This window comes from Micrasema longulum, unplaced genomic scaffold, assembly GCF_059751315.1.
Source record: "Micrasema longulum isolate JH-2025_06_02 unplaced genomic scaffold, ASM5975131v1 h1tg000210l, whole genome shotgun sequence".
Taxonomy (NCBI): Eukaryota; Metazoa; Arthropoda; class Insecta; order Trichoptera; family Brachycentridae; genus Micrasema; species Micrasema longulum.
In genome coordinates this window covers 276,127-303,657 of record NW_028277415.1, presented here as the reverse complement: position 1 = coordinate 303,657, position 27,531 = coordinate 276,127, and the positions used below count along the sequence as shown (strand labels likewise).

The 27,531-nt window shown below is 31.9% G+C and overlaps 2 protein-coding genes across 2 annotated transcripts in view; one reads left to right on the top strand and one right to left on the bottom strand.

The window, feature by feature from the left end:
- Positions 1-27,531, bottom strand: part of Ance-3 (angiotensin-converting enzyme Ance-3) — a 308,103-nt gene that overhangs the window by 184,407 nt on the left and 96,165 nt on the right. Inside the window, exon 9 of the mRNA XM_088243387.1 lies at positions 27,129-27,227. Within this exon, the coding sequence (XP_088099513.1) occupies positions 27,129-27,227 (99 nt within the window). The remainder of the gene's footprint in view (positions 1-27,128; positions 27,228-27,531) is intronic.
- On the top strand, positions 22,201-27,076 carry LOC148283704 (uncharacterized). Its single transcript, XM_088243389.1, has 2 exons — positions 22,201-22,248; positions 25,760-27,076. The coding sequence occupies exons 1-2, from the start codon at positions 22,237-22,239 to the stop codon at positions 26,930-26,932; spliced, it is 1,185 nt and encodes a 394-aa protein (XP_088099515.1). The 5' UTR covers positions 22,201-22,236; the 3' UTR covers positions 26,933-27,076.

The window sequence follows — 27,531 nt, the reverse complement described above, 5'->3', positions numbered from 1 at the left end:
AAGTTTCCATTGTAGGGAAGTTAATCCATTAAGCTCCAACTTTTCTAATATGTTTTTTCCCCATACACTAAAAGGACCTTTCTACGTTTGTTAACCATAAAACATGATTTGATCTCACAATAGTTTTCCTAAAAATATTTATAAATGAATTATTTAAATATAATGTTATCTAGAGAGGCCTCGTGGAGTAATGGTCAGCGCGTTTGCTTACCATGCAAGAGGTCTCGGGCTCGATTCCCGACATGGTTGATATGAAAGTAGCACTGATTAAAAACACCGTTTATAATGTTTGTTTTATAATTGATATGTTATCCTAAAAATATTAATATATTTTTTTTAAATATACAAACTACTGTCAGACGTCACTCCCTATTATGTACACAAGAATTGTTCTTTATTTTACGTAATGGGAATCGTTAATGTAAATATATGTATTCAATTAATATAAAAATTGTATTAAGTTGTAATATTTTATTATGATATTTACTATCTGAATAAAACAATTAAAAATATATTTTCATTTAAAATTGTGGTTTTGCACTAGAATATTTCATAGTTCCTGGACTGGTACCTGAAGCGTAAGACTGATCATCTTACCTTCACGTAACAAAAATGTTCAAGATACGCTGCAATTGGTGTACCAACGCAGTTTCCTATGCACCATTAGGTGCGGAAAGGGAATAATGAGGATCAAGATATACTCAACTGAAGATAACTTTGTCAATGTTCTATTGTAATTGCTCTGAAGCGAAAAATAATCACCTTACCCTTTATAATACTCGTAAACGGATGTTAAAAATTGCGAGCAATGTAACCCAGTGCCCAATTAATCGTTTTTATAATAAGTCATTTGTATTCTTCTTCCTCGTTAAGACAAAAAAATATTTTGATAATTTAGTTATTTAATAGGCGCCGTGGCGCAGTTGGTTCAACGGCCAACTGTGAAACTGCGATTCGATTCGTTCGATTCCCGCCAGTTGCAAGAAAAAATCCAACAAATATTTTTTCATAACTGGTCTGGGTATTGTGGTGTTTTATTCATAACTTCCTTCATAATTAATAAATAAACTTCCTTCCATATTCTTTCTTTCTTACCTGCTGACAAGCTTCTAGAAAAGAGGCTTAGCGGTAACCCGCTAAGCCTCAATAAAAAAAATATTCTAAAAAAGGTTGTCATCACGGTGCGATGATTTTGCTGAAATATTATTATGTTTCTGATCTTGCATAATACTTGTATGTCTGTGTTTACTAATTATTCATCTCAACTCAAACACAGGACTTTTGGTCCCATGGAGTTGGGACTTATGACAAAAAATACGTAATAAACTGTAAAGAAAATATATTTTTTAAATATCTACGTTTATAAATTTCAAATACACTTCAATCGTCAAGAATCTAAACACTTGTTCTACACAAAAAATAATCTAGGTAGGCAATTTTGAATGAGTTTTAAAGTTTGAAAATAAGAGCCGAAGCCAGAATCCGGAGAATTTTATTAAGAGTGTCATATTATAGAAGTGTCGGCTTTACCTTTGACCTCTAAAGAAATAGATTCCATTTTTTTTTGTTTTTTTTATTTGTTTATTTTTCCATACATGCATTTGCATAGAAATATAATTATAAAAATGCACTTTGAAAAAATACATCTTAAAAACTAAGCAATAACATAAATTGAAAAAAAATGCCCAAAAAGACTTCAGCGTCTGAGCGTGGGCCATTCCTTTTTTAATTATTAAAAAGTTTATAGCATATAAATATGGTATGAGATGACCATGAAAAAAAAGAAAATAAAAAGAAAAGAAAATGGAAATTAACATATGCTGAAATTACGAAAACAAGATTTATTTGTACTTTACATTTATTCTTAATTATAATTATTTTTTTAAAGAAGGTGTTTATTTGTTTCTTCCATGCTAATCCAAGACCTCAAACCTACTTTAAACTATACCAGTGATTTAATGTTTCGTAGTTCCTTAGTTAGAAGATATAAAGATATTGGACCAACATGTAAGGAGTGCCTCTGTGCGAAATTAGTTCTGCATCCTGAAACTGACAGTACACTATCGGATCTATTGTTAATTCGATTTAAATTATTACTTAACATTTCCCGATTCAAGTAAACACATTTCAGGCACTGAAATAAATACAATTTTCTGAAACTAAGGAGTCCACTCTCTGCGTATAATTCATTACTAGGAAATAGTCTTACGCACAAAGATTTCGACGTATAATAAATATAGTTTATGTACCCAAGGGGATAAAGAATACAGTTTTGTTGGTGCAGCTAGCTTCTAAAAAAAAATTTTAAGGTAAAAAAAAAATGATTAGTTACATTAATATAACACAGCACTCACAGCAGTGTCTAGGAAAATAATATGATATTAATGAAAATATAAATACAGCCTTTTTTTAACACGCTAAGCCCCCTTTTTAGAGGCTTTTCAGCAGGCGGTAAAGAGAAGATATGGAAGGAAGTTATAAAAAATACACAACACCCAGATCAGTTGAGAAAAAAAAATATTGGATTTTTTCCTTGCAACTGGCAGGAATCAAACCAACTGCGTCACGGCGCCTGTCAATAATGCAACAAATTAAAATCAAATTAGTTATCGTAGATAACCCTTTAAAGGGCAAATTAATTATTTTAGAATTTGAATTTTAAATGTTATATTCAAAATACTTATTGCCCACATAAAATAAATTCAATAAAAAAATGAATAATATTTTTTAGATTTTCTGATTAACAAAATTTTCATCGGTCAATATATTGACCAATGATTGTTTAGAGTCAAGTTAGAAAGAAAATTTACATAATAAAAATACAAAGATATTCTTTACAAATTATTATTATACGAGTAAAATAAAAACAAATACAAGTATAAATATCAGAAATTACATTTTTTTACAACCGTTTTGACAACGGCATAAACACATGGATTTCTAGGTAACCGCGCCAACTTCAAGCAGTTGGAACAATAACCTAGCCAACGACCGTTCTGGGCAATGCATTGAAGTAATAAAGTTGAAATTTCTATGTGTGGTATTGGAAATAAGACCCTTAAAGCGACTGGTTGGTATATTAACAAATTTCGGCCTTTGCCCGATAAAGGGTTAAAAAAATATATTGTTAGTTTTAGAATTTTACCGAGAGTTTTGATTTTAAATATCTCGTGAAAACAAAAGAAGTGTGCATATTTGTTCCGCTCTCATTATTGGCTACACCGCTTGCAGTCTACAGCCAATCAGAGGAGACTTAGGCAAGATCTGTGGCTCTTCTAAGTACTTCCACAATATTCATGAGTTTGTTATGAGGATTGAGCAATACAATCAGAAATGTATGCGCTTGTGTAAGCTTATGTAACATGAATTGAAATATTAAGTGCTGTACATTAGTTAATATTTAATAACAGATCAAATTAAAAATTCGACACTGGTTTTAAGATAAATAAATCTGTATTAGAACAAAATAAGTTTTTGATATTAAATCTTAGAAATAATCATTGCAAACCTTTTAAAAAATATTTCATAATACTCTCATTTAGTTATAAATTTGTAAAAACTATTTTTAGTTATACCGACTGGTTTCAAGATCACTACCTGAATCACTCGTGTCACTTTTTATGCTATTAAAATTTTAAGAAAAGAAAATGACGATAAATAAGAGATGGAGAAAAAAAATATGAATGACAACGGGAATAAAAAAATATTCTTGAAAATAAAGTTGTAACTACGATCCAATTGGGTAAGCCATAATATCGCGCACCCCCGCACCCAGGCTGGCTCTTTACCACCGTAGAGGGAAGAGGGCAATAATCATAGAAGTCACCCTATATGTAGCTATAGTCGCCGTCTACGTTCAAGGCGGAATGGAAGGTGTGTGGAAATATGTTGTGATGCTGTCCGGTTGAGTTTAGATAAAACCAGGTCAATATTCCCGAATATATAACATTTTTTAATAAAGATGAGACAATTTTTATCGAGGCTTAACTGGGCAGCGCAGTGTCAAAACATATAACTGCAATCTTTCCGTGCTCTTTGAATGTAGACTCCGTCATACACACTCCTTCATAGACCAGGGCCCCGATTACAATAGAAAGTTAACAGAGATATATATTTTTTTTCTATACAGCAAAACATTTTTTTGTACAACAAAATAAATTAACAACCATTATCTTTTGTTTGAAATATATAACCGACCAATAAACTTAAAATATTCATACAAGTATCACATTTTCGCACAAAAAAAGGATTTGTTTTATTGACAATGAGGAACTTCAGCCCTACGGGAAATAGAATATGAACAAAATGTTTTCTTGTGCGCGGTAAAAATTAAAGCATTAAATTGTAAGGCCAAATTCTAAAAAAAAAAATTAAAAAAAAAAAAAAAACGAACTATTTTGAACGACGTCACTGGTTCATATGAATCCACCAATGATGAGAGAGTTATGGAAGATTTCCGGTTTGCTTACCGTCAATGGACCAATCGGAGGAGCTGATCAAGAGTAAGCGGAAGAGAACCTCTGACGTCACACGCGGAGTTATTTCAATAATACAAAACTTTCAAAAATCATAGCGCTAATATTTTTTTTTGATTTAGTTTAATAGTTTTTTAGCAAACATTTTTTTTTTAAATAAACCACTGAACTTCCTCATTAAAGATAACTCTGTTAACTTCCCATTGTAATTCGAGCCCAGGACCTCGATCACAATGGGAAGTTAACAAACCTTCAATTTTTTTATAATGTGAAATCGGATTTTCCATACGAAAATATTTGGATGATGTTTTTGGAGCATATACAGTGTACAGGTGGCCGGCGAATGTATTTAATTTATATATGACAGGTCAGGTAATGTCGGTCACCCGAGAAAATCATAAATTAAAGTGGAATGAAACAAAATAAGTATTTTTAAAATTATAATAAAAATGTTTTTTCACCAAGAAATGTAACTGACATTCAATTTATTAAGTAGTAATATTCTACGGCTAGATTATCTAGTATGTTAATAGGGCAGCATCTAGCCAGTCTATTTATGCACTGCATTAAGCCGCTCGTTATCAAAACTGACAATTGTCAAATTTTAATTCGACTTCAAAATTTAATTATTTCTCTTTCATATTTTTAACAGACTTTTAAGAAAAAAAGTGCAAACCCAGAACGTAATTAAAGAAAAAATTGCTCGGTGGAACAAAATATTGGCACTTTTATTACGTAGAACGTTTCGAGGGGTTCTAGATACAAACCTATGTACTTACATCAAAACTTGATAGTGGGGGGATCGGTAGTGTATCTTCGTAATCGCTCGGGAGAATTTTATCTTCAACTATGACGCGATACTGAAGCTTTGTCATTTTAGTGCGTAGATATGTGTACCGTGACGTACGCTTTCCCTTGTTTCATATCGATGTACCTACTCAAAACTTGAAGGTGAGGTGTTGGTAGTGTAGCTTCGTAATCGCCCGAGAGAATGTATCTTCAACTATACCGTCATGATGAAGGTATGACATCCATATCTTCCCATCGCGGCGAAAGTACGGCACAGTGGGGGAATTATTGGACACAGTCCGATGTATTCAAATATGATTCTACGCTCCTTCTGGACTATTCTTAATTCTATGCCTAAACATATTATATATAAAAATATTTACCTTCTCTGGCCACTTTAAAAAAACACCTGAAACATTACCATATATCCTTCAAACCCTAACTTTCCGTCTTATAAAATGACCTAACCTCCCGTAATTTTACTGTTTTAAAAAATATAAATTTTTATTCCTTTTTTTTCCTTAGTTCTTCTTTCTCTCTCCTTCAAAACTCATTACCTGATTTCACATTCCTTATCCATTAATATGTAACAGTTAGGCTGAAAAGTTCTGCGGTTGAAACATAGATGGGGCGTCACTAGAGTTAAATTAATTTAATTTTTTAGTAAGTAGCAACGTTGAAAAATTACGTGTATGAGTTTACAGCTGTCGGACAATTGATTTGCGAGATATAGCATTGTGAGTGAAACTACTTTTGTTATTGTGAGAAAAATTGATACAAAAGAATTTCGGGTGTTGATGAAGCATTGCTTTCTGGTGAAAAAAAATGCTATCGAAGCCAAAACTTGGCTTGATAAACATTATTCGGACTCTACACCAGGAAAATAAACCGTTCAGAAGTGGTTTGCTAAATTTAAACGAGGCGAAATGAGCATCGAAGACGATGCACGTAGTGGACCCCCAAAATAGGTTGTTACTGAGAAAAATATTTAAAAAGTCGACAAAATAATTTTGAATGATCGTAAAATGAAGTTGATCGAGAAAGTGGAGACTCTAAAGATATCAAAAGAACGAGTTGGGGATACCATGCATAAATATTTGGACATGCGGAAGGTGGGTGCCGCACGCGTGCTCACAATCGATCAAAAACAACAACGTGTTGATGATTCGGAGTAATATTTAGCGATATTCAACCGTAATATAGACGAGTTTTTCATTCGATATATTAAAATAGATAATGGATGAAACATGGCTCCAGTACTACACTCCAGAGTCCAATCGACACTCAACCGAGTGGACTGCATGCGATGAACCGAATCCAAAGCGTGGAAAGACGCAACCCTCGACTGGCAAGGTTATGGCATCAGTATTCTGGGATGCGTATGGTATAATATTCATCGATTACCTCGAAAAGGACCAGACCATCAGCGTTGTTTTATAGCGTTGTTGGAGCGTTTGAAGGATGAAATCAGGAAAAACTCCATTTGAAGAAGAAAAAAGTGCTGTTTCATCAAGACAATGCGCCGTGTCACAAATCAATGAAAACTCCTCCACCGCATTCTCCAAATTCGGTCCCCAGTGACTTTTTCCTGTTTGCAGATCTCAAAAAAATGCTCACCGGGACGAAATCCAGCACTGATGAAGAGGTAATTGCCAAAACGGAAGCTTATTTGAAGGCTAAAGAGAAATTGTCTTACAAAAATGATATCGAAAAATTTTATGACCGCTAAAATCGTTGTATCGCCCTTGAACGTAACTACAAGTATGTTGAATAATAAATCCCTCAACATTCAATATGTAAAGTCTATATAAAATATTTAAGGTTCATACAGTAGACACTCTTTATAAAATAAATTATATTATACAAATGTATAAAGAAGAAAAAATAAAAGAATTTGAGATGAATAAGTCACTCAGATACCAATACGAGTATAATATTAAAATTCCTAAATTCCTCACAAGTCATTAAATTTTAATTAGTACCAATGTTTTTTTTTGTTTGTTCTCATGTACTCGTATATTGAAAATGATATAAACTCTTATAAATAAATAACTACAACAGTGTAAGTCACTCTCCAAGAACGAGAGTTAGTCTCTTTTTTTGGAGTAACAGTGATAACATTTACTTAATGTTTAAAAGTAGATCTGTATAGAATTTTTTAAAAACATGTACCTTTTATGAAATTTATTATTAAAAGAATTTTTAAAAATAGAAAAAGTTTACGAACTTTTCAGCCCAACTGTTAAAGCATAATGCACTTTTAATTAAGTTTATATGTGCAAGTCCTATATCTTCTTTGAAAAACAGCCATTATTTTTAATTCATTTGGTTTTTTCATGAATGTATCTTTTGATATATATTTTGTTTTTTTAGCACACAATTTTGACCAACTCTTCTTTTCCCCGATCTGTTTTTTGGATGGCTGGAAGATATTACTTTTAGCAATAAGTCCACCAAAGTACCTATTCTTTGTACTTAAAGTTTTAAATAAATATTATGTTAACAAATTACAACAGGGATGGAGAACTTAAACCAGCCAATGACAGATCATAAGCCCTGTAAATGCCTAGATTTCCTCCCTTACTTAAGGTATTCTCCATCCCTGTTGTAACTTATTAATCTTAATGACTCCCGAGGGGGTGAAATCCAGTATTTTGTCTACAAACATTCGGACAAACTCAAATATTGTAAATATTGTGTTGATTTGTTGGCATTGCAAATAAAAAAATAAGCAAACCTTTTTTCCAGGTAATCGACAACTTCCGCGCGTTGCAATAATTTATAGTCAGACAACTAAGTTGGCCGTACTTTTATTTTGTTTCATTGTGTGATTATTCGCTGGCAAAATATGTATGATTAATGGTTGAATTCAACAAAAGCATAACACAACAATACATGGGTATGATTACGTTAAATTTGTAGATACGCGCTAATGCGTTATGTAGGCATGCGGAAGATAAAAATAGAAGCGATGGTATAACGCCATAATCACGAAAATATGTATGGAAATATTTGAATAAATAAACAAAAAAGAAAACTGACGAAAGCAACAATGAAATGAGTTTTTTTCGGAGAACAAGAAAGTACGAATGCTTATTTTGTACAATGGAAATATCTACTGCTGACGTGCTGACTCAAATAATCCAAGAAATTTAAAGTAGTCGCCAGATAAGGAAGAAAAAGCTCACATATAATTTACAACAGGTCACAATATGAGCGTAGGCATCTTTATCTAGGGATCGTAGTACGTAAAATATTTTAATCTAGTAACAATTATTTTTTTATAGGGTAAACATTTAAGTATTACAGTCACCCTTTCTATAACGCCATTAATGCGTACTGCGTTATATGGAAACCGTGCTATAAGAAACCCAGAAACCCTGTTCGTACAATTTAATTAAACATTAATTTCGAACCCGATGACATTGACGAAACACATCAAGTAATGTCACATGCACTCAAGCATATATTTCCATGGACAAAAAATAATGGACCACTCATAAACCCAACATGAAACTCAAAATGTACTTGCTGGTAGTAAAAAATGTATTCCTCAGTGGATTTTCTCACACTCCCTCTTTTCAAAATAAATGGCACAGAAATTACATTCATTACTTCAGTCAAAAACTTATCTTTTATCAAACATAAGTACTTAAAGTGGTATGATCAGGTTAACTAAGTTAATCGTAAGCTTTATAGCAGTTTGCACTCAAAAGATTTCAGAATTTCTTGCCGATCAATTTTAAATAAACATAAGTCAATAGTTTATTTCTTCCACTCCTTAATTATGCAGATGTACGAGTACGTTACCCAGGGCCTTGATTATGATCGCCATCTTCATCTGTATATATCGAGACGGTATACTCAACTTCTGTACTATCTGTATCTTCCTCGGTATGTTCTACCTACTTGCCATATCGACATCATATGATCAAAACAAATCAATTAATGACCGCAACAATTAGTCCACGTTTCTTACTTCATTAAAATTTAAAATAGTTCTCATTTATATTTTAAATAGGCTTCTGTGATAGAAAGTGCCTACTTCAAAGCGATTATAAACTCCAATAAATCCCAATTCAAGCAAAAAATGCTCGCTTGAACATGATTTTTAAAAGACTTTTGACACCAAGATGATATGCTTAACGATCGTCTGTATTTATCGACTACAAAGCTGGCTCCTTTAACGTCTCGATACGTACACTCCGGAAGATAGTAAAACAGACGGAAAAAATATAATAACTAATATTTTTTTTATTGTGGCAACTTTCTAACGCATAGAAACTCTTATATTTTAATAGGCTAGAATCTAGCAACATTATTTTTTGTACCTAGCCACTCGTTTGGAAACTGACAGTTTTTTCATTTAGAAAACTAAATTTTACTTTGTAGATAAAATTGATAAAAACATATTTTCAAGCGTTGCCTAGTAGGCAAAATAATTCATATAGATTATAGATTATTCTTACCTACATCAATAAAGATTTCAGCTCTTTTACTTCTTAAAAGTTAAAAGATGGAAGAATTGAGGAAATGTGGATGTTTTAACATAGGCAGAGTGGTGAATGTTACAGTGTGTAAAGTGATCATTTAAACCACCCAATGACAAGTCATAAACCCTGTAAATGCCTAGATTTCCATGATCTATTCTCAAAAATGTTTTCCCTGTCAGTTGTTATAAATTTCAATCAATATAAAAACTGTGAATCTACAGTAATTATTTTCTGTTGTGTTTGCAATTTCTGTGATTTCTCAATAGTTTATTTTATTAATTCAAAATGATTGGCCTAATGATTTGGACTAATAACGTATTTAATTATTATTATTTGTTGATTAAGCTCTCACAATGTATTTATAACCGATTTCATAATATTGTGTATTATTATTACTACATGAGAATACTCTATAAATTTTTATAATAAAATGCGCATAACACTGAACAAAAATAATATCGATTAAATATTTTTTAGTCTGTCTATGTTTATACAGAAAAAAAATGGTCCATTAGATTATGTAATGACTTTTTTTATATTACACTAGAACTTTAATCTATGGCCGGGATCGGGTTATAATTTATTTAAAAGTAATTAATTTTGGAATTCCACGTCCCTACGATTTACCGTTAGTGAATTTAATTTTATACGGAAAATTCAAGAAAATGATTTTAGAAGATTTTAAAGGAGTTTTAGTTACAGAAAGGGAGGGGAGTTTTATTCGCAATCGGGCGGGTGAAAATTACAGTTATCTGTGTAAAATAAATAAAACATAAAAATAAATAATACATTTTATATTTGAATGAACAATGTATTCCTCACCCGAAAAACCCGTGCCGAGGAATACTTTTTCCAATTGTTGTTTAATTTTTAATGAATTATTTCTTACAAAAATAATTTTGGAAATAATTTAATGAATTGTCCGCCACCGTGGTTTAATAGCTAAGACGCTTGAATTATGCATTAAGGTTCTGGGCTTGATACTCGATGAGAACACAAACATAAAATACGAAGAACCGGAAATCATAATTAAAATATAACGAATTTATATAACGATAATATTATGTAGGACAAGTATAATATATATTTTAATATGTAAACAATATTATTATTTAATTATTATAATCAATACGGACAGCTTACTTTCATTTATTACATCATGCGTTCGTTTATTATGATTGATTAATTATTAAAACAAATGTTCAATAATTGTATATAACCATTTACTGACTTTTTTGTTTACTTGTTTCAAGACGTATCCGTCTCTTCGTCAGGACACCAATTTCATGTTCATGCAAATCCCTCTATACACTTTAACCGCAGTTGTTGCACAAAAATATAAAACCAACGTGCTGGTGAGAAATATTATTTTAGAAGCTAACACTAAAGTGCACAGATCGAATAGCATGTTTCGTGTCAGCACGTTGGTTTAATATGCTTTTGCAACTACTGTGGTAAAGGTCCTGATGAAGAGACGGGTACTTCTCGAAAACGGTAGACATAGAAAAGTTGGTAAGTAGTTATATAGGTACAATTTATGTACTAATCATTTACTAATCATATGCCAACACCTTAGATAAGGGAATAAAACCCCCCTGCTCTAAGTTTCACTGAATTATCTGTTTATTTTTTGTTTAGATTTGATGACATTGTGAACAAAATTCTGTGTTTATTATATTAGTTTTATTTCACCCGTCGATGGGAGGAGTGCTCTCCCGAAACTATAGTTGTGTTCTTGTAAAAGAATAAAATTGTGTAACACTGATAACAAAGTTTTATTTTCATAATAATTTATTATTGAAACGTTTAATCACAAATTCAAAGGATTAAGTATTAATAATTGTCAATTATTTATTTTTAATTAAGGTTGGAGCTTTTTATACCACAATGAGTAAGTTCGGTGTCTTTTTTTCTTTTTTTATTTGTAAATAGAATATTAAAACTAAGCCAAATTTTTATTTTTTTATATAACCTATTATCAGCGCTATGATTTTTAAACGTTTTAGTATTTCTGAAATAACTCCGCGTGTGACATCAGAGGTTGTTCTATGACAGCTCTTCCGATTGGTTCGTTTACGGTGACCAAACCGGATATCCTTCAAAGCTATCATATCATTGGATGGTTCATATGAACCAGTGACGTCATTCAAAGTAGTGCGTTTGCATTCAAATACATTTTTTTTTTCGTACATTTTAAAGAAATTTTACTATACAATTTAATCCTCTGATTTTTACCGCGCGCAAAAAATCGGTTTTTTTATCCAATTTCCCGTAGGGCTGAAATTCCTAATTGGTTTATAACAATATATGTGTCTTCATTCTTTGAGTAATTTTATCTAAGGTTAAACTTAAAAGTAAGCGTGTGACAATAACTATTTGTAACATGACGGAAAGAGAATTAGTCTTAAGCTTTAGGGGTCATTTTAGGTGCTATGACACATTGTTGTGAAAAACTTATTTTAACCCATAGACCCAAAATTAGCATTGTTGATTAAAAATCAAATATTTTATTCTTTGAGAAATTTTTTAAAATTCATTTTTAATAAACACTTGGTCTCAAACTAATAATTAATTGACAACGTGTATATCCTATAATATATGTTTTTTTCTATCTAACTAGTTTAATTTTAGTGATATGTTTTTAAAACTTGATGATGCCGTGCTTCTTGCTATTTAATTTTTAATTTAATTCTTAGTAGCAAAAGTCTACGATGTATGCTAGAAAAGCGATTTGCTTATGAATGTTGATAAATCGAAAGTGATGGTTTTTGAAAGGGATTTTTTTTTTTTTTTTTTTATTATATTGAAAACATATTATACATAATTATATACAATATTCCCAAGGAGTTTTTTAAAAAAAAACTCATTTAGGGACATACAGATAATAATTTTTTTAGAGACGTTTTTAAATTTTAAACTATAATATTATTTAACAAAAGCAGAAAAATTAAAATTATGATATACTACAAATTAAAAAGGGTATGAAAAATACTTGAAAATAACAGAATAAACAGAATACTAGGCATGGAAATAAATTCAAAATAATGTTTACATTATGCAATCTGGGAAAGAAAATTGAAAAAGTTTAAAAATTACATGGATGTATATATGCATACTGAACTAGTACAAAATAAAATCATTTTTTTTAATTAACAAAATATGCGCACACCCAATACAGGTTAATTTTTTTTATCAAAAACGTTGAAAAAATTGAAATTATGTATACAAGCCAAAAAAAGTATAAAAAAAGAAAAAAACACAAATAACATTTAAATAGTATTAAAAATTACATATACAAGCAAAAACGGTGAAATATTAAAAGGTATATGTTCAAGATGCGCATTCTCTATAAACTAACATTATTTATTCAAAGTACTTCTGGAAAAAATAATTCTTCAATTCGCACGTCCTGTTTCTATATTTTGAAATAGGTACTTTAAATTTTTGTGGCAATTTATTAAATTCCTTGAAACCTATGAATTGTAAAGATCTAGTACCAAACTTCGTAGACTTCACAGATCCAATATATATATTGTTTTTTGATCGAGTACTGTACCGATGGATGTCTCCAATGAAAGCTGGCTTTATGTTACTGTGCATAGAGTCGAGAGTAGTATTAATGATAGTGTCAGTTATCTCGAAATAGGAAATATAACTAAATGTTAGATCAGTGTGAACGGAGATATTCTGAATCGGGTGGAAGAATTTGTGTATCTCGGAAGTAGGTTTACTAGGGATGGAAAGACTGAGAAAGATATTAAAGGGAGGGTGAGTGCCGGGAACAGGGTGAACGGTGCACTGAAATTTACTTTGGCAAACAAATTTTTATCGCAGGAGGCTAAACTAGCTGTTCAAAACGGAGTTCTAGTGCCAACTCTAATGTATGGAGCGAAATATGGAATTAGAAAAATGATGATGAAAGTAGCTTAAATGCTGTCAAAATGCGATCCCTCGGGCTAATGTGTGGTAAAACGATGCACGATAGGTGCACAAATGTCAAGATCCGTGAAGTGTGTAAGGCTGAGACATGCATTATCGACAGAATCAAGAAAGGGGTGCTGCGTTGGTTTGGACATATAGAGCGAAAGGACAGTGAAAGAACGGCTAAAAGGATAAACGATGCAAATGTAGATGGATGCAGAAAACGAGGAAGACCGAAAAAGACGTGGCACGATCAAATTCATCAAATACTTTAAGATGGACATGTCAAAAGTAGGAATAATCAGCGTGCGTGCATGAGAAGATGTATGAATGTAGAGGAAGCGAGGTCTGTATGCCAAGATAGAGTGTTATGGCGTTCTATCCTCTCTGCCTACCCCTACAGGGAAACGGCGTGATGGTTTGTTTGTTTGTTTGATTGTTGAACTATCGCTGGGAAGGAAGACAGGAATTCGCTCTAAAACATACAAACTAGCTGTCAAACTAAAAAACGAACTTTTCTGTGTAATTCCCACTACCAATAAAACCAGAAAAAATATAAAAGATCTTAGGGATACCAGTAATTAAAAAATGAACTCGCCGCTTTTAATATCGGTTGGCACTGAAGTAAACCAATATTCAAATTCGTGCAAATTTTAATGAAAATCTGGACTGACAGGGTTAAAAGTTGAAAAACTAATTGACTTTAATTTTGCCGAGAATTCAACATAGGATTTAATGCACTTCACTTCAAACAAAGTGTTTTTTTTTTCAATCAGCCAGAAAAAAAACTTAATCCGTGCAATATTAGTACTTTAAATACAAAAATAATGAAGAATGGGATTTTCTCATAGTGCAGTGAAATAGTATTATGTATGCCTGAAATACTATTATTCCATGGGAATCGTTCTTATAGGAAGCAAAATCAATACAAGCTTCTCTGGGATTTGTTTCTCATTCATTTTTTTTATCTTTCTGCTATCATCAATCATCGCCTCACATCGCATCATAGAGAAAAAATATGTAACAATGTAATATGAACTCACTCTATTTCGATTGATCGAGAGACATTAGTGTGGGGGTCCTATTTTGCAAAAATCGATATGGAGTAGAATGTATGAAGTAAAAATTCTAAAACAAGTTATACGAAAACGGTTCATTAGTCAATCAATTCAAAACGTAAAATTTCATACAACTACATTAAATTTCTTTTTTTTGTGTAACAGCCAGCTTTTGCCATATTAAGTTCGTCATTTAGAAACAAACAATACGTTCAATTCAAATTGGTAACTAATTCATTAAGTTTGTGTGACTGAAACTTGTCGAACACTGAGATATATGCTTTTTTGTAAAATAAAATTGAATTAAGACAAGATTGTGTATCATTTGCTTTTTTTATCGATAAGTTACTTTATCTCTTTATTTTTGTACTATAACTATGTTGTTACTATGGAAATAAATATAACTATGTTGCTGTTGTTGTTTGAAAAATGGAAATAAATTTTTGTATGTACTCACCAATGGCGTATATTTAAATAGACACGTTACTAGTGCAAAGGAAATGGTATTTCAATTCACGTGTCTTCTTTTTCTTTATTATTGTTACCCAATAACATATTACTCCCAATACTTTATATCTTTTTCATAAATTTGAAGTCACGGGAGATAAAGGAACAAAATTTTTGTAAGAAATTGTATGAGTAATTTTGTTCTTTTTGCCTCTATTTCTTCAAACCGTCAAATTTTTTTATATCATATTTAGCGCATAGTATCGTAGTTATGGGAACAAGTAATACAGAAATCCGAACGAAAAACGTATGTATACACCTTTTTCTCACGAATATTTGCATGCATTTTGTGATTCTCTATCTCTTTGCTTTCAATTTTTGAGGGCAAAGCAATATTTGTCAGATCCAGCTATTCTTCAATAACTTGCATGGTGTTACATATTTTTATCATTTTTTTAAAAAACAGTAAATATTCAACTTGAATTTGTCATTTTTTACATTTTAACAATAAAAAAACCATTGGATTTTTATAAATTAAATTATGTTTTATCTGATTTATATAATAGTCTGTTGGCTTGTCTAAATAAGTAAAAAAAGGAACATATTATATGGCGCTACTGGTATTATACCTAAGATATTTTCGTTTTTTATGAGGATAGTATAGAATACGCCATAGACAAGCGTTTGATTTTTTTTTCCGAGATCAACGATCGGTGTGCATATCAAACATGATTCAAGCAAACGACACATTTGTAGTATTTTCAGCTCGTATTTCCTCACGGCTTGTTACGCCAGAGGCCAGACCAGACAGACGGACGGACTGATTGTCGAGCAGAAGAGTAATGGAAAGCAGGAATTAAGAGGAGGTTAAGAAAGGTTAAGTGCATAATTGACACTTAAGGAAATAACTGGCAAAACTAATTTGAAATAAAATCGAACATCAATAATTATCAAAAAAATTAATATGCGTATTTTTTTTTGAGAATGATAGAAAAATTATTATAAAAGGTAATTATTCAGAAAATTGATGGCTCCTCTCAGGAAAAAATCTTGATAATGAAAATCGAGAAGTGATAAGTTCGTTTCCAAATGAGACTGGAGTTAAACTTGATATGGGATAATTATTCAAATAGATTTTTACAATATTTCAGTATTTTTAAAGATTTTACAAGTGAATAAACGCAGTATTGCTTCCATTTGTGCATGAAATTTTAATATAGTCAGTATAGAAGGAGTTTATCATAAAAATCACCAAACTCCCAGTAATGGTAACAATAAACGTGTAGTAAAATTAAATTAAAATGGCGGTGCACACTATTGATATTTTAAATGCTCCTCTCCATGTTTATTAAAATTAATTTAAAATATAAGCAAAACCGATGAGAGAACCGCGGGATTTGATTCGGTTTTTGGTTATGTGGAGGGAGTGTTTTTCCTTGGATATTTTACTGACTCTGGACTGACACCGAGCTTTTGAGTGTTTAGAGTAAGTGCTTAAGGAGATCATTGGGTATAAGATGGTTTGATTTTATTTCCAACATTGAAGTCTGAGAAGGAACGTCTAAGTCCCCAATAACGAGCAAGTAGACCTGGCTTAGATACTACTGCTGATGTCTCAGGAGAGCCTTAATACAAATTGCTCCTTCTTATTACCTGTGAGCTCCCGCTGTCCAAAAAGTCGTCAATGTCGATTTTCCGGCTTTATTCGGTGGAATTTAGGGACGCGAGATTGATGTGGATCGACATGCTCCACTTAAGAGCGGATGTGGAAACGAGAAAAAATAAGAGAGGACTTACATATGATTGATGTGTGCTACATTTACGGGTAAAGGTATAAAAATAAAAAATCAATAGAAGAAAAAAAAACAGATTTGCATTTTTCCCATGCGTTTTCATAACGTTTTAGGAAGACACTACGAATATCTACTCCATGTAATAATCTTTATATATATAATTCCTCTGTACGTGTGATGTCACCGTACTAAACGGCTTAACCGATTTACGTGCGGTTTTCAGAGAAATATAGATCTTTGCGCTGTGCGTGTTCGTAGATATTAAAACCTTCAATCGAATATATAAAAAAAAAGTTAGGAGCATAAATGTTTTATTCATCGATCTACCATTCGAGGAGAATGCATTTTCAAAAAATGGAAAGATGTTGTTTTTTTGTGTATGAAAAAGGTTTGAAATCAGCATTTGTTTTTTGTGGATCTCAATCAGGTTCTTTCTTTAAATTCCTTTTAATTTCTACTCATTTATTTATTTTAACTGGATTTTCGGTAACACTAAAATAATATATATTTTTTTACATCATTATATATTTTTATACATAAATATATACTATTTACCGAAGTATTAGTTTTAAATAAGAAAACATATATTTTTTAATGTTTTTTTAATGTTATTCAAAATTGTTTTCTTAGTTTTTTTTAACTGGTTCAAAGTATTTTTAATACTAAATTATCTTTTTTTTATAGATAATTCTATAACTGGTAATATTTTATTATTTTATATTGTTTATTTTTTTTAGACTTTCTTAATTTGTTAATTAATAATATTGTTTTAAATGCTCTGTACTACTTATAATTATGCTTACATGTATGTATATTTAATTGTATTTGTAACTAATATGTAAAAGGCACTAAGTGCCGTTTATTTCAATAAAATAAAATAAAATTAAAAAAATTAAAAATTTAAATTAAATTCAATACATTTTTAAAAATTGTATTACTACATAGTACACCACTTTGTTGATGAGACGACCAGAGTTAAACGTTTGCAAAAAGAATGCCATATTTAAAAAATATTTATTTTATGTTTTGGAATTCAACCATAAATAAGTACCTACTGAAATTCAATATTTTTTTTAAATCGACAATTTTTGGTTTTGGAATTTAATCACAAACAAGTACCTAGATGAAAAGTATTTTTCCAAGATGATAGAAGGCAAGCCAACGTTCGGGCAGGACAACGTTTGTCGGGTCCGCTAGTATTACTATATATGTATGTATGAGTAGCTAGCATCAAACACGCAATCATTACGACACAATCTCATAATATATTAATTTAGAATAGGTATATTATAATAATTAGACTTGCGATGCACGCTCATTACCAATGTGCAATAATTTGATCAAATATGATGACTTTGAAAAAATATCTAGCAAATGCAATCCTACATTGGCCGTTAAATTAATTATAATTTGGATAAAACCGGCTGCAATTTTAACCAACGCAATGCTTTAAAGTTGCTGTTTAAACGAATAAATTAATACATGTGTTTATTTACGAAAATTTATCAAGTGTCCGCATTGAAATAAAATTGCGTTTAAAACTATTTTTGAACATACTGCACGTACGATAATTTATATTTGAAAAAGACAGTCGAAAAATTAACTTACCCAACAATGTCAATTATTTTTTATACTTGGTGTTAACAAAATTATAATCCCACCAGTTTTGAGCGCATAAAACCAAATGGACAGAATTATTTATAAGCTAGGCAACGCAGACCTTTTGTTCTTCCTAAATGCAGGACACATTTACCATTGATGATGCTTGTAGACAAGATGATCGGTCTGTTGAACAGCCTACCGAGAGAGGTGGATCTTTTGCATGCTCGGATTACCAGTTTTATACTTACTCTTCATCTCTAACTATGAATCATAATGTGTATTGGAATATATTCGTCTTTGTTTACTAATGTTTTTATGGACCATATAATGAACCTTCATTATAACATTTTCAATACCTTATCTTACATGCACATAGTAATTGGCAGTATTTCTGAATTGCACATTTCAATAAAAATAAAAATAAAATCCGTTTTCCACCAAATCAAAAAAATACAGAGTAATAAAGGGTATACGTGTCTCAAAAGAAAATTTTCTGCTCTACAAGATATTATATTTGCTTTTACGTTACATATATTATTTTATTTGATAACCAGCCTTCAAAATTGAATGTCAAGTAGAAGCAACTGACCATTTTCGGCACCGCCTTTTGTTCGCGTTCAATCGAGAGAATGAAGCAGCCAAAGCCACTCAAGATATTTGCAATGAAGTTGTTAGGAATTATTGACTAATTTGTTGTAAAATAATTAAGGAGAATACATAATATTATTTTGTTTTATTTATGCTTTATTAAGTTGGTTCATACATTTTAAGAACAAATATAAGTTTTTATTAATACGACTTTTTTTTATTTCTCAAGAACATATTTTTTCAAAATAATTTTAAATAATTCAATTCCTTATATTTCTTTTATCTCTTGAGGTAACTCATTGTACAGCTTCAATCCCTCGTACAATGAATTTTAAGATTCTGTTTTTTTCCGCATTGGTAATCTTATCTTTTTTTATCCCTTGTTTTATACGTATGACATTGTTGATAAATATTTTTTTTTTTCATTTCATTATTCCCTTTAATGATTTTATGTATGAAAATTGCTACATTATATTTTATTTGCTGCTGTTGTATTTTCACGTTCTCTTATTTTGGAAAAAAACGGACACAACTTATTTTAAAGTCCATTATATATTTTTTCTTTATAAACAAATTATTTTTTAACAGCCGACATATTTTTCTACGTATTGTATTGAAAAAGAACCAGAACTCATTACAATCGTTTTGGACTTGTAAGCTACTCCTAGGTAAAATCCTGAAAAAAAAATTGAGTAAAGATATGTCCGCCTCGTAGTGTAGTGGTTGGCGCATTCGCTAACCAAACATGAGGTCCCAGGTTCGATTCCAAGCAGAATCAAAGTAAAATATTGATTTTATAGGTGGTTCACTGAGATATTTCACTATCCTTGGACTGGCATCAGAGACATAAGACTAATCGCCTTACCTGCATGTAACAAATGACATTTGGTTCAGCAATCAGAGGAAAGGAAAAATATTTATGATTGTAATAAATCTTATTATCTTAATGTTTACTGTAGCAATCGAAAGTAAGTAAGTTTGCCTACATATAAAAATTTTAAAAAAAGATGCAACGGTACATAGCTCTATGTAACTCCAGGTGGAGATAATATTAAGGAGAGAAAGAAAAAGATAATACGGTATTTCACAAAAAAAAAGCAAGTGTATGTTTTAAAAATGTATAATATATGTGTGTAAATGAAATAAATGCGTAAATGTGATGATATTTAAGAATGCAATTATAGTTCATGCGCATAATTTATAGATTATGTTAGTATTTTTAAAAAAGGAAAAAAAAAACCTCTCATTGTTTGTTGATTACGCCAGTTGGGGCAATATTATGTTCACAAGAAACAGTTTTTAAAAAAAACAAATAAATGGAGTAAATAAAATTTAATTATAAGCGAGATATTTTTATTAAAAGTATATAAGGCGCTTTAAATTAGTTGGCTTTACTATATATTTGCTGGTGGTCCCAAACAGTAATTACAAAAAAATATTTCGAAATGTCTGTAAAATATAATTCAATGTGAATGTGATATTTTTCATGAAATAAACATTTCTACCGTTCCAAGCAAGAAGGCAATATTTATTTATTTATACATTTTACCATAAATACAATTTTATGTTCACTTTGCTCGGCTAACAAGGGTTCATACCCCGTTCCAAGCTAGGCAATTACATTTTAATACATGATAAAAGTTTACAAGTTAATAGAAAGCATAGACTAATAAAATATAAACTTACTCGTATACACATTTTGAAACATATAATACACACATACACACATGTACATGTATACATACATACATACACATATATACACATAAACATATACACATATATACATATACACATATATACATATACACATATATACATATACACACGTATATACATACATATGCACACATGTACATACATCCATGCACATACACATACATACATACATTCATAAAACAGACAGTTTATTTAATTTAAAAACAACTTTCAAAAAGTTTGGAGGAATTTGAAGTTTTATGTATTTGATATTTTTTTTACCGTATTAAACCGCTTTCAATTTTTATTTTAGATGTTTTTATCAAAATAAGTATTAAAATTATAATTAAAATGGCATTTACAAAAAAAACACTTTTTTATTTTCGGTAGATAATGCCTTTTTGCTTTGAACGGCAGATTTATTAATATCACTTTGATCATCATCACCATTTCTTTTCCGTTTCTAGTGGTGCATACGGCACTACATTGGTACACCAATCGCAGCGTTTTTTAATCATTTCTGTTACATAATGATAAGATAAGTCTTAGGCTTCAGGTACCAGTCCAGAAATATTCTCTAAAAACACCTTTTTAAACAAACATTTCTGTCAACCATGTCGGGAACAAACCTTAGACCTCTTGCATGGTAGGCAAACGCGCTAACCACTACACCTAGAGGCTGACTAAAATTTCATAAATATCACCATATTGAATTAAATAAGAATTTATTATTCGGCAATAAGCCCGCCAACGTTCAATTTAAATTATGGACAAAACTTAAAATAAATAAAGTTAAAATAAAAAAATAAGTAAAAGTAAAACTGTTTTATCTTATTTTTTTCTCACTGACATAAACAATTAATTGTTTTTACAATTATAAAATTTTAGACAAGATTGCAATCATTTTTAAATAAACAGCAATCAAGATTAGAAGTGTGAAGTATGTTTTGCAGTTACATAGTGCCATTAATTAAATAATTTAACCATTTTTCTCGCGTACTAAAATGAATGAGGTGTCAAAAAAAAAGTTAAACTATTTCCGCAAAAACTAGCTCATTTCCATACAATGTCTTCGAACTTTTGATTTCGTCTTGCCTTTTTGTAGAGGGATGGGAAGTTTGTTTTTTCAGACGGTGTTTTGTCGTAAACATTCATCTCTTTTTGGCTGCAGAGGTAGCAGGAGTGCGGGAGAAAGATGGGTGAGCGTTTGGCAGGTTTTCGCGCCTCCGCCATCAGCGGATCTGATTGGTCGCCGTTTGATGCGTGCTTCTCGGAAAGGAATGGCGGAGAAGGTGGTTGATATATAAAGAACTGAGACTTGGCTATTCGTATCAGTAGCTTATTGCTTACCGTTCTCTTCATAAGCGAAACAATGAGATTGCTGGTAAGAAAAAGCGATTGTTTTGTGAATACATCGTGAAGTGTGACTGTGTGTACAATGGGGAAATATCACATACTACGAATACCGATAAAAATATGTGAAATGGATTTAGAAAAATAAATCGTATTTTCAAAATCAATACAGACATTTTGGAGAAATGTTTTCATTCATAACTTTAAAAAAAATATATTTAAAAAAATCCCAAAAAAAAACGCGACATTTTTGGCATAATTGTGACGTCAAGATTTGTGACGATGTTCCATAAAAAAATAAACGGTTACAAACAAAGTTCAAAATTAACATGAGTCGTGACGTATTAGGGGCGTGGCCAATAATGCAATTACCGTTTTCGCGAGAATTCATAACTATAAATATAAAAATATTTTCACACTACTTATAAGTAACAAGAATTTTTTTTTACTCGACAGTATTTCATAGACCCTTATTATTTTTAAATTGTAATAAAAAAGTGATATTTCCCTATTATCTTTACTAATCTACTTTCCAACGTTTTTCCTTTTTTTTCATTCCGGTGGCGGTGAAAAGTCGTTGTAAATTATTTTCCTGACATTGGGGATTTTCAATCTGTAAAACGGTTTAAAATAAATCAGTTAATAAAAGTATTGTAAAAAATACCAACGTCAATATGTTCTCATGTTTTGTTCCGAACCGAAAAAATAAAAGGAATTATCTTAATGAAGGATATGGGAAAAGTAAACTTTTTTTAGATCAGATTGAATGATAAAAGAAAAATATAAAAAAAAGGAAAAATACAAGAATATATATTTTTGCATAAAAATACTAGGTGCATAATATTAAATAAAATAATACCGTATTCTCCAAACTCCATTACACCAAATGCCCCGTGTTAAATTGGAATATAAGGTAATGGAAAGTGGAAGCATACATTTTTAATTAAACTTACGAAAATAATAACAATTCCATATAGCGATACGCGGTTTTCAATGCCATACCGCGAAACTTCAGGAAAACATATTTTACGATGTACTTTTAAAAAATTCCTTTCCTTAAAAATTGTGGTTAAAAACGTATTTGATCAACGGAGCGATACGCATTGAACGCGGAATAGGGAAGCCGCTGGGTAGGAGAGGGGTTGGGCTAGGTGTAAGAATTAGTCCGAGACTTTAAGAATTGCCACCATTTTCAAAAACAGACAAATAAGCGACCATCATGCCGTTTCTCTGTAGGAGTAGGGAAAGATAATAGAATACCATATCACTGGTTTTCAAATTATAATAACTTTTTTTTTCATTTAAAAACTCGGTTTTTGCAAAAAAAAGTATTAGGATTTTTTCAAAAATTTTCTTTAAAAAGTTTTTCTGAAGTTTTGCAGTGTGGCCCTGAAACAACATGTAAAGGAAAATAATAAAAATTGTACTTTTGTTTGATACCACTAGATAGAATTTTTTAAATCAATTTATATTATTACTCGTAATCTATTTGTATTCCAAAAATTTTAAGAAAAATTACCTTCTATTTATATTTTACTATTTTATCTTCGTCCGCATCATGGTCTTATGATCAGCGTGTTTGCCTACCACGCACGAGGTTTCAGGTTAGACTCTCGACATGGTTAACATCGTAATATTTTGTTTTCCCTGGACTGGTCTAAAGCGTAACACTGATGATATTTCCTTGAGGTAAAAAAATATCGTGCGCTATTACGTGCGGTAGTGGTCGGCAAATCGCGGCTCACGAGCCACATGCCACTCTTTAGCCACTCGAGTGCGGGTCACAGTGAGCAAGTTTCGCTTTTCGTTAGATTTATTTCGTCTATAGGTCCTAAAAAAGTACTTCTAGGACTATGACTGTTTTGAGTTTTGAGAAAATTGTAAATCCTCTGATTAAATCCATAGAGAAAAAACATAGATAAAGTGGTTCATTTTTGACATATGGGCTGAAAGTATGACCGAAGTGAGAAAGGTTTTGTTTCTATTTTCAAGACAAGTTAATCATAATGTACTCGTTTACTATTGCGTAATTATTGGAAGCACTTTGAGCAAAGAACGTTCCTGAAGAAATTTTCAATGTTATGGATTTGGTGAACAAGATTGTCAACACAATTATTGTTGCTAAACCTTACAGTAATAACACGCCACTGGCTAGAGTCGCCCATACGGAAAAAAATACAAATTACAGAAATAAATGTCGGCCTCATGGTGTAATGGTCAGTGCATTCGCCAACCATGCGAGAGGTCTCGGATTTGATTCCCGACATAGTTGAAACGAAATATTTTAAAAAGGAAGTTTTCACACTAGCATATTTCATAGTCCCTAGACTGGTACCTGAAGCGTAAGACTGATCACCTTACCTTTATGTAACAAAAATGATCAAGATAAGTTGTGATTGGTTGTTACTCGTGTCGAGAATTTCAAGCGCAAACTGAAACCGTCCGTTACCCTCGTCGTTAAACTAAAAATCAAACCAAAATTTGGAATGATTTTGTTCCATGCGATAGAGCTAAAAGGCTTCTCTAGTAAATTATTACTAATAACGCTTATCACTTCATCGTCGCCAATTTAATACATTTTTACTTAAAATAGAGAGTAAATACCGAGATCTTCTCTACACAGTTTAAAACGAAAATAAATTTGGCTCTCAAAAGAAATTAAAATTTTTGTACTGCTGATATTTGGCTCTTTTGACTAATGAGTTTATCGACCACTGCGTTAAAAGAATGATGATAACGTATTATTTTCAAACTGTTCAATGTAAGTGATAACAGTTTCATTAGATTTAGCTCATTTTATATATAAAATATGCAAATTATCTTTGTACCGAAAATATAAAATAAAAACAATTGAAAAAATAACATAATATTAGTTACATTTTTATTCGTAAAATATATTTTTAAAAACATTATTTTGTTTCTTAAACGTGAGGTTTAAATTAATTTATCGTTCGTTCTTTTCAAAAGTATAACGTAAAATTAATGTACATAAGAACTATTAAAAATAATTGCCAGTGAATTGAATAAATAATTCAACGCAACGCGTCTTTACAATGCAAGTGTGCTCGTAATTTCCGTAAAAAAGTGAAATGAATCTGTTTCCGATGGGTTAATTTGTTTTCGATTTCTCTACCAGCACTCGAGAAGTCAACAACCCAAGTTAGGATTGACCACACTTCGGAAAAGAAATCCAACACCAAACAAGCCGCGATATCTTAATTACGACGTAATATGTAGATTTCCATATCACGCGATTTATAGTATCAATCAATCGCATTTTAAGTCACTTTCTGTGAAACAATTCACACAACAATTGAAAGTGCAGAGTAAATTGCATATAACAAAGGCACGCGCAATATAATGAGGGACAAATAAGGAAGTTATATTGTTCCGATAGTTTCCACTTGTACTGGAATCTTAATGAATATATTTATGTAAATTTTACATAACTCTCCAAGAGTACTCAGAGTTTGAGTCAATAATTAGTTAAGTAAACAGTCTGATTAATGTTGAATTAACGATGATTTTTATGGTTTCCGCAGAGCTTCTTCGTCTTGGCGTGTTTGGCCGCCATGGCGGTGGGCGGAGAGGAGCCTAAAGAGGCCAGTCAGCCCGCAGCACCAGCCAAGGAGGCCGAAGCCGCCGTTGACAAGAAGCAAGACAAAAGAGGAGTCCACAACTTCGGCTATGGAGGATTCGGTCATGGCGGAGGATACTCCGACTTCGGGGGTGGTGAGCATCATCACCACCCACAGCCTCATGTAGAGGAAGAAAAAACCTTAACAGTCCTTAAGAAAATTCATATTCCCGTACCGGTGGAGAAACACGTTCACGTTCCTGTAACCAAGCACGTGCCAGTAGCCGTTAAGGTTCCAGTGCCTCATCCTTACCCCGTCTTAAAACATATTCCTTACCCCGTCAAGGAAATAGTCAAAGTACCGGTCCACATCCCCAAGCCATACCCTGTTACTAAGCACGTCCCATACCCCGTCAAGGTTAACGTTGATAGGCCCTACCCAGTAAAGGTGTACATACCCCAACCTTATCCCGTAACCAAGAACGTCCCTTATCCAGTCAAGGTCCCAGTTCCCGCTCCATACCCTGTTACCAAACACGTCCCATACCCTGTGAAAGTCCCAGTCCATGTTCCAGCACCCTACCCGGTGGAGAAGATCGTCCATTACCCGGTGGAAGTTCATGTTGACAGACCTGTCCCTGTACATGTTGACAAACCAGTGCCAGTCCACGTGGACAAACCAGTCCCATACCCGGTAGAAAAGAAAGTCCCATACCCAGTCAAGGTACATGTTGACAGGCCAGTGCCTGTGCATGTTGACAAACCAGTACCATATGAAGTGAAGGTTCCATATCCCGAACCCTACCCAGTCGAGAAGATTGTGCATTACCCAGTCGAGAAGAAAGTCCCCGTTGCCGTGAAGGTGCCCTACGATAGGCCAGTGCCTTACACTGTAGTGAAGCATGTCCCATATACCGTGGAAAAGAAAGTTCCGTATGAAGTGAAAGTCCCCTACCCAGTTCACGAAAAGGAAGAACAATCGGGTCACTACCAAGGAGGTGAAGAAAACGGTGGTGGATACGAAGGAGGATACGAAGGAGGCTACGAAGGACACGAAGGAGGACAGGAAGGAGGACAGGAAGGAGGACAAGAAGGAGGCTACGAAGGTGGACACGAAGAAGAGAGCCACCACTATTGATTTCCAACTGATCTTGTTATTTAACTCGTTTTAAGTTTATCCAAATATTTCTCACTGTGTTTTTATTAGACTGAAGAAGGATGTATGCGAGGCATACTATTATTTTTCGTGCCTTGTGAATAAAAGTATTAAGTTACAGAAAAACAGTTATTACAATTTTAATCCCTAAACAACATCATAAAGCTTTTGGACTTACCGAATGTAGGGGATATTAGCAGGCACATGGTACTTGGAGCCAGGATCGAAGTCCATTTCAGATCGTAGAACTGGTGGCTTGATACCGCTGTATTGTTCTCTGGAAACATCAAAAATATTTAAAAGGTATTAATTTCTGGATACCTTCATTGTTTCTCAAAATTTTATAAAACCGTATTTCAAATATTAATGCGTGAAAATCACTTGGATGGTTTAAGTGATAAAGAATAAAAGTAATTGCTAGTGAAGTTTTGACATTACACCTGATGACAAATAATTGGTTTCTATTGAATGTTCATCATTCAAAAGAATTTATCTAATCATTTAAATCAATCAAAGGATTTCTAAATGTTTTCAGACCTTATAATATATTATTTAGATCACTGTAAAAGTTATTTTTTATG